Consider the following 18,990-nt stretch of genomic DNA (forward strand, 5'->3'; position numbering starts at 1 on the left):
AGCTCAAGAGTGTAAAACACTGAAGTTATTTTTTAATGCCTCCATTTTCTGTGCCCCTCAACTGCAATTACTTTGTGAATTCTATAATTTTTTTTCTTAAACTCATTTCTCAGAGTTACTTCTTTCCATTCTCATTGTTGTAATCAAAAAAATTTTTTTAACTATAGGCCAAGATTATTTCAATAGTCCCCTAACTTGTCTTCAAGTTCCAGGTTCCCCCATTCCTACAGAAGGATTAAGATTTCTAGAATATTACTAATATCATGTGGTTCTAGAATGTGGCTCCCATTAATAATATTCAGTAATTACAACATTAACCACTAATATATACTGAGTATTTGCTCTGTGCTGACTGTTACACTAAGTTCTTTTTTACATGGATTAATTATTTTAATCCTCAGAAGAGTCCTGTAAATATTCAATTGTACAACTGGAAGATTTTTTTTTTCCTACAAGTCAAATTTATTAGATTTGTCCACAGTCAGCAATGGCGATATTCTTGCTGGTCTTGCCATTCCTGGGCCGCAAGCACTCTATGACTCCCAAAATATTCATGTCCTCTCTCACCTTGCCAAAGACCACATGCTTGCCATCCAACTGCTCAGTCTTGGCAGTGCAGATGAAAACCTGGTAATCGTTTGTGTTGGATCCAGCACTTGCCATGGACAAGGTGCCAGAACTGGTATGACTCAGGATGAAAGTCTCATCAAATTTCTCCCCAGAGATGGACTTGCCACCAGTGCCATTATGGCGTGTGAAGTCATCACCCTGACACATAAATCCCGGAATAATTCTGTGAAAACAGGAAGCTTTACAACCAAATCCTTTCTCCCCGGTGCTCAGAGCACAAAAGTTTTCTGCTGTCTTTGGAAATTTGTCTGCAAACAGCTCATAAGAGATGTGGCCCAAGGGCCCACCATCCATGGCCATCATCTCTGAGGTGGTGGTGTCTTCAAGGCCAGAAGAATTTTAGAACATTTAGGAAACTCCCGGATTACCCAGCTACTGGTGGTTCTGGAATGCAAACTCCACATGAAACCAGAAGTCATGCTCTTAGTCTTTTCTTCCATGCTATCCAAATCCCTCAACATGACTTCCAATATGCTCTGCAAATTGCCCCCACCCTTCTGATCCAATATCAGCCTTTGTTTCTCTCTACATTATACTGAGGGTGAGTTCACTAATGCACCATACACACATCATGTTCATTGCAGGTTTTTTTGCCTTGACTTTTGCACCTATATCTTTTTTCCTGTTGTCAGATCAAATTCTCTTTTTGAGTTAAGGTCTGGCTCCAGACCACAATGAAGTCTTCACGAATGCTACAGTACACATGGATCTTTCTTTTCTCAGAGCCTCTAAGACCACTTATTGTCTGTACCATTACTTTCATATTCAATCAGGAAGTCCTTTGATTTATATTTAACTGCTATCTGTACAATTGCTATTTATTCACCCCAGAAAAAAAGTACTGAGCACTTATTATTTTCCAGGCACTGTGTAAATGCTGAGAATACAAAGGTGGGTAAGATTCAGTCTCTGAAAGAGTTTTATCCAGGGAGGCAACATGTATGCAAACTAAAATATTACAATACACTCTGATAAGTGATAATATTGGAAGGATATATTGCATAATGGTTTAGTACATGAGTTTTGGAATTGCCCAGGTCTGGGTACATTTTCCAGCTCTGCTCTTCAATAGCTAAATGAGAATTACACAACCTAAGCTTCTGTTTCCTCATTTGCAAAATGGAGATACTAATTGTAGTAGCCACTTATTAAGGTTTTTAAGAATTATATAAAGAATTTTATGAAGTATATAAGGTATATAAAGTATAAAGCATATAAAGTATAAGGTAATTAGAACAGTGCTTGAAAGTTTATAACTACTTATCCCTATCCCCCCCAAAAAGGAATTTGCATGTATTCTATACATTTTCTTCTGTGGGAATAGAGAAGATGGAGAGAATAACTGTGCCAGGGTTGTCAGGAAAAGCTCAGGAAAAAGGATAGAATTTGAATAGGGTCTTGAAGGATGAGAAGGAATTTGCCCGGTTATTCTGATTTGGTTAGACTGTAGGAAAAATGTAGAGAAAGTCTTGTGAAAAGAATCTGGAAAAGTCTTGTGAAAGGAATCTGGGAAGATAACACAGGCAGATTGTAAAGGGCATTATGTCTATGCAAAGGTATTTGTACACCACCTTCTTGACTAGCAATTCCCAAAGGCTTTGGTGTTGTGCCAGAGATTTCCAAAACCATAGGCTCACCAAATAATATTTGTCTATTAAAAAAGCATAGTGACTCAGACATGTCAACATATTTTAAGGTATTTCTGAAGTTATAGTTACTCTTTGGCACTTTATGCTCTATTAATTAGTGAATCCTAAAAGAATTACTATAGACCCTATGCTAGTTATTAATTTATTGTCTCTCAGCTCCAAATTCACCCTTCATAGCCTGCTCCATGAAAATGGATCTGAATCTCTTAAATATTTTCCCTTTGCCTCTGGCACAATGTTAAGCTTTGTAGAGAGCCCTAGAGAGACATTTCAGGAGAAAGAAGCATGAGTCACTCTGGCTATTCCACTGAGAATGAATTGTGGAGGAAGGACTGATTGTATTTGTAGAAGACCAGTTCATTTGTTTATTTATCCTTTGATTTAACAAAGATTTATGAGAATCTACTCACTGTCAGACAATGAGGATTGTTGGATAAAGAAGACACAGTCCCTGTCTCAAGAAGCTCAGAGGGGAAAAGAGTTGAGTACATTAATGACAATAAGAGATCTGTAAGATCAAGAGAAGCCCCAGAACCTGTGAGAGCTGGAGGGACAGCTAATCACACTGAGAAGAGAGAACCATATTCTAGGGGAAACTTTTGAATCAAATCTTGAAAGAAAATAAAACATTCAGGTGCATAAAGGGACGAAATATGGTCTAGCTGAATTGAACTACACTGTGTAGGGTGTGAGAACATTGACCAAGCAGATGAGCGTTGGGATGGGTGCCTGGTGGGTTGGTGACAGATGAAGTTAGAGAAGTTGGACCCAGATTATGGAAAGTCTACTAGGCTATTTGATATTTAGATTGTTTCTATATTTAAAAACTTTTTATTTGGAAACAGTCTCAAGTCTAGAGAAAAGTTGAAAGAACAGAACAAAAAACTTTTCTTCCCCGAATCATTTGCGAATAAGTTGCCAACATGATGCTTAATCCTCTTGTCTCCCTAAATGCCTTAGTGTGTGTTATCCAGAAATGAGGACATTTTCCATAATACAACCACCAAAATTAGGAAAGTAATGTTGATCCTCTACTACCCTCTAATCCTCAGAACTTATTCATGTTTCAGTAGTTGTTCCAATAATTTTTTTTATAGTAAAGGATCTAGTCCAGAGTAAATCATTGTGCTTAGTTGTCATGTCTCTTTAGTTTCCTTCAATCTGGAACAGTTCCTCACCCTTCCCTTGATTTTCATTTCCTTGATCCTTTTGAAGATTACAAGTTAGTTATTCTGTAAAATGCTCCTCCGTGTAGGTTTGTTAGATCTTTCCTCATAACTGGATTCAAGTCATGTGTCTTTGGTACGTGTATTCCAGAAACAATGCTGTGTTCTTCTCATTGTATCCTATCAGATGACGCATGATTTCAATTTGTCCCATCAATGGTGATGTTAACTTAGATCACTTTACTAAGGTGGTGTCTGCCAGGTTTTTCCAGTGCATGGTTACATCTTTTCCCCCTTATAAATAGTAAATATTTTGTAGGGAGATACTTAAAGACTATTTAAATAGTCATTCCTTTTCAAGCAGTCAATTCATCCATTTGTTTATATCATTTGAATGATTATGACTCATTCTATTTTAGTCAATGACTTATGTGTCCTTTAGAAATGTTCCCATTACTCTTTGAACCCACCCTTACTTTCTGGCACAAGATGCTCCAGCTTTATTGTACATTCCCTGCCCCATCACTGGAATCATCTATTTCTCTGAAGAGCCCTGGTTCCTTTTAGTGGAGAAGAATATTTAGAAACGAACATCTATGCACTAGTGGGCTCCTTGCTGTAGTGGTGACACTGCTCCCAAACCCTGAGAACAGACATATGTACATATACATACATGTGTTTATATCTGTGTTTGTTTTTATTTTTTATATCTATTTTGTTATATTGACAGCCATGAGTTTACACCAATATCCCCAATTCTAAGCCAATATCTCATTCTTATTTTCTCCCTTTATATAACTGTAACTTGTTTCTGTAGAAGTGAGAAACCTGGCTCCCTTAGCCTCAATATATTTACTTACTTGACCAATCCCCTATATGTAACTGTTTCCCCTAATGGCCACCACACTCTCACCTCTGCAAATGCCCTCCTCACCTTGATTGGGCTATGACACCCTGCTCTGGGCTACCCCTCTACCCTTCCACAGAGGCTCTTCTCTTACTGCTGGGGCTCCTGCATCCTGAGTTGCATCAATCCCCTGCAGAGACACTTTTCTCCAGTGGTGTTCTGCCATCCCACATAGGCTACCGTGGCTCTTCCCCCACTCACCTACGGGGACACCTGCTTTGCAGAGCCCCAATCTAATGGGTTTGGGGTTGAATTGCTCAAGAAGTGAACAACTGAATGGAAGGGAGAAAGAAGGAAAGGGGAAGAGAAAGAGAAGAGCATTCCTATCTTTTAACAAATATATTATCAATAACATTCCCTTTTTGTACTTGAATCTCTATCATTAATTCAAATTATTTTCTGGGATAGATTCCCAGAAATGAAATTACTGGGTCAAGTGTTATAAAGGAAATAACTTGTTTTAATTTTTTACTCCCACCAGCAGTACATGACAGTGTCTATTTTATCCTAGACAGCTTTGGGTATTAGATTTAGTTTTAAAAGAATTTTTTGTTAACTTTATATGAAAATAATGTAGTGTTTTATTTTCTTTGCTAGTGAAGTTGAACATTTTTCCATTTGTTTATTTAGTCATTTTTAGCTTCTCTTTCATAAATTATCATTTTCATGTCCATTTTAGAATTTTAGTATTTTTCTTAGGTCAGTATATTTATTAATGATATTAACGCTTAGTCATATTCATTGCAAGAAAGATTAGTTTTTAAACCATAACTGGCCTCCTCTGGCCACCTTCTACATTTGTACTTGTCTTTCTCTGCTGCCAACCAATTTCTTCTCAGGTAAATGCAAACCAAGGGTTATATTACTCTAAGAAAACATAAAATTGGAAATATAAACAGCCTGTCATAAAGCCATTCAAATGTATAGTGTACTTCTTGAAAACAAACTCTTATCCTTAGATCATTTTTATCTTTTTTACTCGCTATTAGTTTGAAAGATTTATCTAATTCTCTCAGTTTTTTTCACTTCATGTAATTTGAGGCTACGGTAGTAATGCTGTATTACTGATGAAGTGAATTTTTCATCTTATATATCTTTTATCTCTAATATTGCTTTTTAATCTTAAAGTATATTTTAATGTAGTGGCATCAGCTTTTGGGGGGTTGGTATTTGCATGCTATAACATTTTCAACCTTTTATTTTCAATCTCTTAGTATCCTTATGTTTTAGGTGTGTCTCCTGTTGTGAGTCAGGATCCTGGCAGGAAATAAAAAGGCAGTGCACTCAAAATGTTAACTGAAGAGAGTTTAATGAAGAAATTCTTTATAAAGGTGTGGGCAGCATTAAGGGAACCAATAAAATATGGTGAAATACTCAGGTACTAGAAACAGGGGAAAACGTGTATACCCTAGCACTGAACAGTCAAAGAAAGGAAATAGTGTTACTGGAACCCAATGTAAACTGCTGCTGGGAGAGGGGGCACCTGCAGGACCAGTGGTCTTAAGTAGAGATAACACAACCACTGAAAAACTCAGGCCCAGCAGGGAGGGAAACTAGGGGAACTGATATCCCTATTTTCTCCTCCTGCCTTGTGATCTATTGCCCCTATCTGCTATTGGCCAAACCCAACCAGAAGTTAGAAAGCAAAAGATCTCATGGGATGCAGAGCTTAGACTTGGGCCCAGAGCCAGGCAGAGAAGAGTAGGGAAGAGCCAGCACACATGTAAACAGCTCATAGATGGATTTTATTGTTGTTATCCAGTCTGATAGGTTTTTTTTTTTTAATGGAGCATTTAGCCCATTTACTTACATTTGTTAGATTACTAGGGTAATTTAGTTCTAAGATATTATTTTATGTCTCCTGTTATATATTTTTTTCTCCTGTCATGACTATTTTTGATTATCTGAGTAATTTTTCTTGTTTTATTCATTCCATTTCTATTATTTTAGTGGTTACTTTAGAAATTTATCATGTAGTATCTTTAACTTCTCCTAAATAAGAGGAGGATCTTTGAAACACTTTTGCTCTTGATTATTCCTTCCTGATTTATGTGCAATTGTTGGGTATTTTTAACCCAATAAGATATTATTGCTATTGTTTTATATGTAAATATATTTATATATGATATAAATATATATTTATAATCTATAGTCAATATTTATTTAGATTTACCTACTTTCTTTGCTCCCCATTCATCCTTGCATCTTAGACTTTCCATCTCAAATCACTTTCCTTCTTTCAATCTTTTGGAACATCCTCTGTTGAGATCTATTGGTGATAAACTCTTTCTGCATTTTCTTGTTTTTGAAAATGTCTTTGTTTCATCCTCATTAATGAATGATATTTTTTCCAGGTATATAATTTTAGGATGACATCTTTGAAGATATCTACTGCCTTAGGGCTTTCATATATTTGTTGAGAAGTCTGATGTCAGCATAATTGTTACTCCTTGGAAGGATAGACTTTTAAATATTTTCTTTGTTTCTGGATTGCTGCACTATGTGTCTAGGTGTGGATTTCCTCTTATATATCCTGCTTGGGATTCATGGATAATTCTAAAACTGTCAGCTGATATCTTTTTCATTGGTTCATAAAAATTATCAGATCTTTTCTCTTCAAATATTGCTTCTACCTCATTCTCTCTCTCCTCTCGTTTTTCAACTCTAGTAGGTATTAAACCTTTTCCTCTACTCTCCATGTTGTTTAATCTCTACTTCATATTTGCTGTCACTTTGACTCTCTGTGCTGTAATCTACATAATTTCCTCAGATCTATAGTCCAGTTCATGAGTTTTTTTCTTTAATGTGGCTAATCTGCTGTTTAGCTTGTCAATTGAGTTTCAAATTTTATTTCTTATATTTTTATTATTAGAAATTCTTGCTGGTTCTTTTTCATATCTGCATGGTCAATTTTAGAGTCATTTCTTCCCAATTCATATTTTTAAACCTTTATTCCTTTGGACATATTAAGCATAGTTATTTTATTTTCTGTGTTTCATAATTCCAATATCTGAAGGTTTGTGAGTCTGGTTCTTCTGTTGGTTATTTTTGCTGGCTCTTGCGTAAAATGCCTTCTTTCTTTATGAATTTTATGTATTTTGTGATTCTTGTACTGCTATTCTTTGAAACTTTATCTGGTGAAAAACTTTGAAAACTGAGTTGAAAAAATGCTCTTCCAGAAAGAATTTGCCTATGCTTCTGGATGGTGGATTGTAGGTTCCAAACATGGCAACCACAATATCCCCCATTCCACATGTGTTTCTTACAATGTGGCTTTGACAATCCTCCCATGGGGAAGCAGGGTCTTTGTTCCTGCTCCTTGAATCTGGGAGGGCTCGTAACTCTATGTGACTTTCAAGGATGGGAGATAAAAGGCAATACAGTTTAACCCTACTTCTCTTCAGATAGTTTGGGCTTGGAAGCAGCCACCATGCTGTAAGAAAGCCCATGCAGCCACATAGAAATGTCATATGTAGGTATTCTCACCAATAGCCTCAGCTGAAGTCCTAGACAACAGCCTGTATCAAACACCAGACCTGTGGGTAAACTAGCTTACAGGTAATTATAGCTTCCAACCCCTGAGTCACCTCCCGGTCTTCAAGTCTTCTCAGATAGCCACCAGATACCTTGGAGCAAAGATAACTTGTCCCTGTTTTGCACTTTCCAAATTCTTGACCCACATAATCCATGAGTATAATAACATTCCTGCAGTTTTATGATGCCGAGTTGGAGGGAGTGTGGATTTTTGTCCAGCAGTCAATAACCAGAACACTTCTGCCAGATACCTGGGGGCAAGACCAACCTAAGAGTACTTTAAATTAAATTCTAAGCTTTAGGGGTTTGGGGGCAACAAAAGTAGCATAAATTCAGGCTACAAACCTGCTTGAGGCTGGTTTGTAACTGTGAATGATTAGGAGGAATATTTTTCCCTCGACCTAATGCCATGGTTCAAGAGTGACAGTTTTCCTTGCGGTCCCATGATTTGGTGGCATGAGTAGGGGACAGGCTTATTTCTAGCTTACCTTTATACTGAGTGTTTATCCCTTTGGTTTTGGGGAGCTCTAATTAGATTCCTCACTTTGGGTACGTTTTGGGTTTCATCTCCTGTTCTCTGGTCCCTGCAAATTAAAGAAAAACAAAAATGAAAACAAAAAAATCTTAAGGTGATTAAGGTCACTGGATTTTGACAAGTACCCTCAAAGTGAAACCAGTTTCACTGCCACACAAAGACCAAAACCAAGTTAAAATGGGAACCAAGGTTCCCATTTTAACTTGGTTTTGGTCTTTGTGTATATCTTTTTTTCCCCTCTCAGCTCGTTGATGCATTTGAAAAGGTGCTTTGCATATTATAAATGGAATTTTGGGGGTTTTCAGCAGGTGGCTTGGTCAGGACCCTGTTATGGGCTGAATTTCAGGACCCCCTAAAATTTATATGTTGAAGTCCTAACTTCCAGTACCTCAAATGTGACTATATTTAAAGATAGGTGACTTTAAACAGGTGACTACATTTGAATGAGGTTGTTGGAGTGGGCTCTAATCAAATATGACTAGGTCCTTTTAAGAAGAAATTAGGACACGGACATGTACAGAGGCAAAATGATGTGAAGACAGAGGGAGAAGAAGGCTATCCACAAGCCAAGGAGAGAGGCCTCAAGAGAAACAAAGCTGCTAACACTTGATCTTGGACTTCCAGCCTCCAGGACTACGAGAAAATAATTTTCTGTTGTTTAAGCCATCCAGTCTGTGGGACTTTGTATGACAGCCCTAGCAAACTGGAAACCCTCGCCCCATTCATTTATTTGCTTAATCAATAGTTGAAAGTACCATTAATACCAGTTTATTAAGGGACTGGCTATTCAGTCTGTATTCCTTGCAACTTCTACGTTTTTCCTGACTTCTGCTGTCTCCCTTTTGACCATTTCATGGTTCTTCAACACTCACAAACAACATGAGAGGAACACAGAGACAATAAAACCCCAGTTCTTCTGTTGTACCTCCTAGCTAACATCCCAGGTTATTAGTGTGATATTGGAGGGAAGGAAACTGTAGGCTAAGTAGAGTCTTTGCATAACTCTATATATTATTCTGTATGACCCTAAACATTTTAATAATATAGCCTCTTGCTTTAATGGTTATAAATGTTCATAGATCAACATAAACATAGGGGCTTCCCTGGTGGTGCAGTGGTTAAGAATCCACCTGCTAATGCAGGGGACACGGGTTCGAGCCCTGGTCCAGGAAGATCCCACATGCCGCAGAGCAACTAAGCCCGTGCACCACAACTACTGAGCTTGTGCTCTAGAGCCCGTGAGCCACAACTACTGAGCCCATATGCCACAACTACTGAAGCCCACATGCCTAGGGCCTGTGCTCCACAACCAGAGAAGCCACCACAATGAGAAGCCCGTGCACCGAAACGAAGAGTAGCCCCCGCTCTCAACAACTAAAGAAAACCTGCGTGCAGCAGCGAAGACCCAGTGCAGCCAAAAATTAAATAAATGAATAAATAAATAAATTTTAAAATGTATATACATAGATCAATATTCAACCTACAATACATGGCATGTTGCCCAAGGCTTGTAAAGATTTCAAGCTACTCAAACAACATAACAACTTAAAGCTGCAACAGGAAAACCATCAGGGTGTTTATATTCGGTAATTTTATTATTAAGATATTTTATATTAAAAAAAACACCAATTAGTCCATCTAATTTTTGGAATTTTAGTTCCAAAAATAAAACTTAGACAACTTGAAGGAATCATTATTTGTTGCTCCAATTAGTTCAATATTTACAACATAGTCAATGAATCAATTTTCCTCAATGGAAATCTTAAGACTTTTCTAAAAAGTTCCAATTATTTTTGGAGAGAATAAGATGTAACACAGAAACAGATGGAGAATCAAAAACAAATACTTGTTTTATCATAGTAACTTGGAATTGGGTTTAAGTACTGAGTGAGTCACAGTTTCTGTTCTTGCAGACCAATTTAACTTCAGTATAATTACGCAGGCTTAATGAAAGAGTCCTCACAATATATAAAAAAAACTGTGATGATATGTGTATGCATTTGCTTGGGGAGTTTCAGAATTCTGGGGGCCTCTAATAATGAATGGATGCTAAAATGAGGCTTTAAAAGGTAATAACAAACCCATTTTCTTATATCAAGTAACCTAGGGCATTTCCTTATTAAATCAGAGCATTGCAAAATTTCAGAAAAGGGGTGGGATAAAAATATATTTCTATAATGAAGACAAAACCAAGTTTCCTAGAAAGAGTAAAGTATCCACCTCCATTCTTGAAAGCATAGGAAGGGGAAATGTTAAAATTTGGAAGTAGGGAGGGGGCTCCGAACTCCTGCTCAGGAGGCCAAGACAGGGCGGGGCCCGGAGATAGAAGAAGGGGTGTTCCAGAGAATCCATGCAAAGTCAAGGCCAAGTCCAGGGCAGGGAGAAAGCAGGCCACCACTGAGAGCTCATAGAGACAGGCCTTCTGGAAGCCTTCTAGATCTTCATTTAGGAGAGCAGGATGCCTTTGGAAGAGGAGAGACTGGCAGAGCTGTGAGTTTTTGACTTTGCCCCAGTGGCATGAAATGATCTTGATCAGTTTCCATTTCTAGACCAACCTGCTAATAATCCTCATGTGACTGCATAAGCCCTTTATCCCCCAAACATTCTGTCTGAGTGTTGATGTGTGAAATCCCTTCAATGGGTCAAATAGCCACGGCTCCACAATGAGAGATAAAAGGCTTACAGGGAAAATTCACTGAGTTCTTGCCCATGTGTGAACAGTTGATCACTGAAGAGAATCAGTGACTAATGAGAGAGGTTTTCATAGTTTTGGGAAGTGTAGGCAGCAGGGAGGTGGAGGAGTGGGGAGAGAGAAGAGCTCAAGCTTTTCTTGTTCATCTTGGCCTCTTTCTCTTCAATATTTGGTGACAAATAGAAGTTTCTATGAAGGTATATTTATGTGGCAGACTTGCTGGGAGCATCTAAGCCCCATGGTGCTACCAAGGTTGTGAAGCAGAATTTATGAAGCTGATTTTTATTGTCTTATTCAGTTCCTGGTGCCACCGACAGCAGGAATAAAGAAGCTCGTTTTCTCAGAGGGCAGTGAACTGATGTTTCATGGATGTGTGTAAACCAGCATCTCTGATTTCTTGTGATTTATTCAGAAGAGTGGTCATCCTGCATTTTTTACAAGTCAGCAGCACTTAATTATTAAGTACTATCTTATTTTACTTTATATTCTTCTACAAAGCATTTCAGGCTACTTGCAGGAAATACACTTCATCAACATAAACCATCCCATTTTGCTGAAAGAGTTTTGAGTATTGTTGCTCATCATTGTGAGGGGACAAAAGTCAGGCTTGACCAACTGGAGCAAGTTGGCATTCTACACCATCAACCTGCCAAGTGAAGCTGACCCAGGCTGTGTCTTCAGGCAGTAACCACCAGCATTTGTGATTGAAATCATACCAGTGCAGGAATTCACTCTGTTTACGCTGCCTCACTGAGTCATTTTTTAAATGGACATTTGGTAACCCAAATAAATCTTTCTATAAATGAAAGAAACAGTTTTGAGGAATGTGGCGGTCTTCCAAATTCCTCATCAGAAACCCTTCTTCTCAAAGTTGCCCAAAGTATTTTTCTTCTTTTTTATTTTTTAAATGACATGAGAAGTACATTCCCATTGTAAAAAACAATACAGAAGCATACAGATATTAAGGTCCACCTTCCCCGAAGATTTTTAAATGCCTCCTTTTTTAGAATAGAGGTCCTTTCTTTGAGGCTCTGGGAAGTGGTGAGGAGAGCAGGGCTGGCTCTGGGCCCCTCATCACATCTCTTTCTGTATCCTTCCCTGTATTAGTCAGGAGAGGCTCTGCTGTGTTGCATCAATAAACAGACCCTCAAACCTTACCCAGCTCACTCTTGCAGAGTTTACTGGAGGCTCAGCAGCTCCCTTCCAAGTGATGACTTGGGAATCCAGGTTGCTTTCACCTTACAGCTACTCTATCTGGAACACAAGACTTCCAGTGACACTGAAGCAGGGGATGAGTGAGAATTCACATATGTTCTCAACTGCCGTAGGCTGGAAATGACACACATCACTTCCATTTCTAATTCATTGGCTGGAGCCTGAGCATGGCCCCAAATTAACTTCAAGGGAGGCTGGGAAGTGTTCCTGTGTGCCCAGGAATGAGAGGAAAAATAATTAAGATGAGCACTGCTAAATTTCTACATATTCCCTCTCTCTAATGTTCTTTCTACCCCAGCACCCATGCACTCAGCAGTCACGACCCAACTTGTTTGTAGATATCTCTATACCCATTCCTGAGCAGTAAGCTCTGAGGCAGGTTGGAGGCTAAGAAAGGAGAAGGTTTGGATAGGGGTATGATATATGGAAGGGAACTAAATCCCTCAATGGATAAGGTTCCCATGCTTGAGAAGGGACTAGCCAGCAGAAACCAACTTTCCTTTCCCCAAACCTATTTACCATCTGGCCCTACCATGGTATGATAGATGGGGTAGTAGAGTTCTCCATCCGGTCCTGCCACTGTATAATGAGGGGGGTTGTGCAGTTTTCTCCTGTGAGAGTCAGTTTCTAGAGAGGAGAATCTGATTTCTACGTAGCCCTTGAGAACAGACTAGATAATAATGTAGGAAAAATTTTGAAATACTCAAGATTTACCCTTAGAGGTCTATGAACTTTCTGTTTACTAGCTTTTAAAGTATCCTATGGGACTTCCCTGGTGGCGCAGTGGTTAAGAATCCTCCTGCCAATTCAGGGGACATGGGTTCAAGCCCTGGTCCGGGAAGATCCCACATGCCGCGGGGCAACTAACCCCGTGTACCACAACTACTGAGCCTGCGCTCTAGAGCCTGCGAGCCACAACTACTGAAGCCCGCACACCTAGAGCCCGTGCTCCGTAACGAGAGAAGTCACCGCAGTGAGAAGCCTGCGCACCGCAACGATGAGTAGCCCCAGCTCGCCGCAAATAGAGAAAGCCAGCGTGCAGCAACGAAGACCCAACACAGCCAAAAATAAATAAATTTATTAAAAAAAAAAAAAAAAAAGAGAGAGAGAGAGAAGTAAGACAGACACAAGTAGCTAAACGGAAGTAAAACAGACCATGTTAAGGTCTCCTTCCCCCAAACTGGAGGCTTTGAGAGGGTCAGTGACTTCTCTTGGGTATCCAGTAAGAGGTGAGGCTAGGTCTCCGGGTTCTCAAGTTACTCTTCCCACCACAAGACCACACTTCCTTCCGCTCCTATTGATATGCAGAGAAGACTGTAAAATGTAAGCAGCCAGGGTGGTGACAGGGCAGGAAGGAAAACACCACAGTGTTACTTCACAAGACTACAAAATCAAATCTGAATTTAGATGACCCTTTTAAGAAATTGCTTTGTAAATTCAATAGGAGGCTCTCAATGTAATTTAAATGAAGGAAACAACTTATTAAAAGCCTACCATATGCTAGGCACTGATAAGTACCAGGGATACAAAGAATGCACAAAATGAAGTTCCTTCCATCATGTGTTAAAAATCATCACTGAACAATGAACAGCGGTAGCCCAGCCCAGATCCCCTTCACAGGCTGGGGCAGCCATCCTCCAGCTGCTGCGAGGGCCTTGGCTAACAGCTCATACCCATGACTTTCTCCAGAGTCTTGACCTTGGCTAAGTGGAGCCACTTCACTGGAGACTACTGAGAGTCTCCTCTGTCCGAGGGTAACTGAGGACTGACTAACTTCCACTCCTTTGTATTCCTTCCCAGACTCTACCTAGGAAGATATCCTGGCTCAGCTCTTTCCCATACTGCTTCTTCCCTTCCTCCAGCTTTTCCTAAAGAACATTAGCTCAATAATACACACACTCAATAATACACACACTAGTGTACACTCTAGTACACACACTAGAACCCTTTTCTCAGGAACTTCGTCTACAAAACCCACCTTGAATAGGTGTTTCTTTAGGTTACAGAGTAATCTCCTAGATGCATTGTCTAGGGTAGGATTAGTAACATTATGTAGGTCTGTACACATTTTAAAAGACCCCAACATTTTCTGCTATCTATAGGACATTTAGCACGTTACCTTATATCCCCTCCATTTTTTTTTTTTTTTTGTGGTACGCGGGCCTCTCACTGTTGTGGTCTCTCCCGTTGCGGAACACAAGCTCCGGATGTGCAGGCTCAGTGGCCATGGCTCACGGGCCTAGCCGCTCCGCAGCTTGTGGGATCTTCCCAGACCGGGGCACGAACCCGTGTCCCCTGCATCAGCAGGCGGACTTTCAACTGTGGGAAGCCCCCATCCCCTCCATTTTTGTTCTAAAGCCTAAAAATCTCATTTTTCAATATGAATTTCAGTGAATATTTTTTGGCACTTAAGAGATATTCTTTGGGAAGAAATACAGACGGCACATGAAAATATGCACAACATTGCTAATTACTAGAGAAATGCAAATCAAAACTACAATGAGGTATCATCTCACACTGGTCAGAATGGCCAGTTAAAAAGTCTACAAATAACAAATGCTGGAGAGGGTGTGGAGAAAAGGGAACCCTCCTACACTGTTGGTGGGAATGTACATTGGTGCAGCCGCTGTGGAAAACAGTATGGAGTTTCCTCAGAAAACTAAAAATAGAATTACCATATGATCCAGCAATCCCACTCCTGGGCATATATCCAGACAAAACTATAATTCAAAAAGATACATGCACCCCTAAGTTCATAGCAGCACTATTCACAATAGCTAAGACATGGAAACAACCCAAATGTCCATCAACAGATGAATGGATAAAGAAGATGTGGTACATATATATAATGGGATATGACAAAGCCATAAAAAACCAGAAATATTGCCATTTGCAGCAACACTGATGCCACTAGAGATTATCATACTAAGGGAACTAAGTCAGAAAGAGAAAGACAAATACTGTATGATATCAGTTTTATGTGGAATCTAAAATATGGCACAAATGAACCTATCTATGAAACAGGAACAGAATCACAGACATAGAGAAGAGACTGGTGGTTGCTGAGGGTTAGGGGGTTGGGGGAGGGATGGAGAGGGAGGCTGGGGTTAGCAGGTGTAAGCTTTTATATATAGAATGGATGAACAACAAGGTCGTACTGTATAGCACGGAGGTCTATATTCAATATCCTATGATAAACCATAATGGAAAAGAATATTTAAAAAAAATAATGTATATATGTATAATTGAATCACTTTGCTGTACAGCAGAAATTAATACAACATTGTAAATCAACTATACTTCAATTAAAAAAAAATATTGACCAAAAACAATATTCTTTGGAGAATGGACTAACATAATAGGACAGTAAATATGTATGTATCTATATGAATGATATATGTTTTAGCACTTTCCCATAACTGTGTGGTCATTAAAAGCCATTTCTATTATAAACAAAAAGGTTTTCCATGCTCACTATACAATAATAGAATAAAAACTACCTAGGTGGAAACTGGTGGTCTTACTGTTGAGGCAGTCATCCTCAGCAAACCTCCAACCAGGTGTTGCATAAGACATTCAGCTATTGTGTTCCTTATCCATGCATTTCAACAAATGAACTGCGACTGCAATGCCAACCTTATTAAAATTTAATGTACTTTTATTATAATACCAGTCTTTATGGTGGGTGTAACTCCTGCTGTCCATTCTCCTAACACTCACAGGTTGGTGCCTCTACTCACATTCTCCTTTTCAAATCTCCTAAGTAGTTAAGGCATAAATATCCCACCACCACCACCTTAAATATTAATAAATGAGGTTAAGTTATTAGAAACAAGATTAAAATATGGAGCCATCTCCAAAATGTGCCTCTCCTCCCACTCTGCCTCCTAACCATCAAGAGATGATTGATTAGTTAAAGACAAAGACAAGGCAATGTTAAAGAAAAAATTATTCATGACACTTGTTAGAGACAGTCAGGCAGGCAGACTTCATTCAAGGGAGACTACCTCCGTGGGGTGTTGTGGTAGCCGACAGAGATCTGACCCAACTGCAACCCCAAAAAGGACAAGAGGGGATTTAGAGCCAAGCAGACGGATAAGGGTTAGTGGATGGAAAATTACTGAGAGAAATCATCCGAGGTAAGAAGGATTCATGCTAGAACACTCGACAGAATTCTTGCTAAAGGCAGGTCAGAGTGATAAGATATTGAGGGTGGGGGATTTTCACTAAACTGATTTAGCAGGATTGTTGCTCAGATGGATTCTCCAAGGACAGACAGCAAAGCTGCAGGCCTGGCCCCGTCCAGCAAAGGACTCACAGGAGGTCAAGGAGAGACCTCTCCTAGGTCAAGGAGAGAGCCATAACCAAGAGTCAATGGAGGTTATAAAGTTAGTGCAATAATAACTAACCATTAGTATGGACAGTTGCTCTTCTAAGAGCTCCACAATATTAATTTGTTTAATCTTCACAATAAGATATGTGCAGATACTATTATTACCCCCATTTTACAAGTGAGGAAACTGAGACACAGAAAACTTAAGCAAATTTCCCAAAGTCTCCCAACAATGGCTGAAGGATTTAAACGTAGGAAGTCTGGTTACTAAATCCATTGTCCCAATAAGACATACTGCCTTTTTGTGTGACAGAGAAGAATTTAAAGCCTAAGATCTGGGGATAGGTTTTATAGCTGACAGAGTGAGCTGGAAGTTCTGACAGAATAATTTATAATCTCATCTTGCTGGTTACTATACCATAGTTACAGAAAGAATCTTAGATTAAGTAGGTCAGTTTCTAAGATGATCTGCAGCCCCTTAAATGAAGAGAGCTGAAAGTATCGGTAATATTTTTTTTTAATCGAAAATATTTTAATAGTTGGGTAATACTTATTCAAATGCAGGTGTACACCAATGTTTCCTTTTAAAAAAAAAGTTCTTACTGGACATTTGTATATTTGCATTTTAAGAGGACAGGAACTGAAAATTTTAGAAAACTCTCTTCCTTGAAAACTCTCTTAGAGCTCATTAAAAACTGCATTTTTTCATTCTTTAGGGCATTAGTAGATGTTGCACCAATGCAGTCGCATTAGGATTTTGTATTTAGTGCTTCTGGTTTATAATGTCGTTTATTATACAAAGAACACAGTATTATGGCTATTATCTGAAAACACAGAGACAGCAGTTACAAAGTAAGTCTGGAAAACAAGATTACCAGTTTGGAATGGAAACAGAAGGAAACATCAAGCCTCAGATTTTAGGAGAAATAGGTTGCATTGTAAATAATACATACAGTGGGCTTCCCTGGTGGCGCAGTGGTTGAGGGTCCGCCTGCCGATGCAGGGGACACGGGTTCGTGCCCCAGTCCGGGAGGATCCCACATGCCGTGGAGCAGCTAGGCCCGGGAACCATGGCCACTGAGCCTGCGCGTCCAGAGCCTGTGCTCCGCAACGGGAGAGGCCACAACAGTGAGAGGCCCGCGTACCGCAAAAACAACAACAACAACAACAAAACATACAGTGATGGATCTTCTTTCTTAGTGTATCTTTTTTTTTTTCCCCAAATTGGTCCGAGGTCATGCTATCATCAGAACCACTCCTCTAAAGTAAGAAATTATCTCTAATAAACATTTCTTTTATTTGGAATGGTTAACAGTATTAGACCATTAAAACTCTAACACAGGTTACTTTTCCAGCTGCTATCATGGAGCAAAAGACTACAATATAGAACAGATAGATTTTGCTTGAGTGAAAGGGAAGAAAAAGAACAGGTCTGGAATGTGGGGTATTGTGTGGGAGATAGTCTGCCCGTGTTGAGTAATGAAGTGGCTCTGAGATGTAAGGCACATGGTAGGAGGAAATCTTCAAAGGGAAGGATTTCTCAAAACACATTTTGGCTTTGTTGGAGATCAGCAGGCTTTTTTTTTTTGATGGTAGTGGATCTGGAATGTCCTTTTCCAAGGTCATGAGATGGAGCCATATCCATTTGGAATCATTTAAGAGTTGTTTTGCTTAATGTGGTACAGATAAATGGTTCACCTTTTGTAGTGGTCATCCTTTGGAATCATTCAACTAATAATAAGAACCCACCCTCCACCCAACTGTCCCAATCTGGTGATCCATGGTTATAAGACCAGACCAACCATGCCCCAACCCCCATGCTACTCCACCATCATTTCCATTTCATATAAGGTGGTTCCTTCATTCTGCCTCTCAGCTGCAGTTCACTGTACGAATGATGACTATTTGATCTAAGGTGGACCAATCAGAGCACTTCCCCTACGAATATGGAATTGAGGTGGATGAGGAGTAGAGGGAAGAAAAAAGAGAGGGGAGGAGGAGATTGACTCAATTTCCCTGTGAGGTAGAGTGGTGACCTGCAAACTCAGTAGTTGTGGGTAGCCTTTCTGCCAGACAGACAGGGGAACAGAGAAAGCTAGGGTGCAGGAACAGAAGAATGCAATGGTTACACAGAGAGAAAGAGAGAGACACAGAGGAAATCCAGGTGTGGCTCTTTCTGAGGCTGAGCATCCCTTTATGTTTCTGTGAGTTACCTCTGTAGTGATATAATAGATTCTCCTTGTTTGCTTAATTTAATTCACCTGGATTTGTTTTTAATAACTAAAGAAATCTCAACTGGATACACCTTCTTCTCTTATCACCATAATGC

The 18,990-nt window shown here is 39.4% G+C and overlaps 1 protein-coding gene across 1 annotated transcript; it reads right to left on the reverse strand.

Annotated features, from left to right (window-relative positions):
• Nucleotides 1-465: 465 nt before the first annotated feature.
• On the reverse strand, nt 466-930 carry LOC307057341 (peptidyl-prolyl cis-trans isomerase A-like; the record flags this gene model as incomplete). The annotated part of the gene is made up of 1 exon (XM_079710510.1): nt 466-930. One exon carries the CDS (start codon nt 928-930, stop codon nt 466-468), a length of 465 nt encoding a protein of 154 aa, XP_079566636.1.
• Between the last annotated feature and the right edge of the window lie 18,060 nt (nt 931-18,990).

This window comes from Hyperoodon ampullatus (assembly GCF_949752795.1).
Source record: "Hyperoodon ampullatus genome assembly, chromosome: 1".
Classification (NCBI taxonomy): Eukaryota; Metazoa; Chordata; class Mammalia; order Artiodactyla; family Ziphiidae; genus Hyperoodon; species Hyperoodon ampullatus.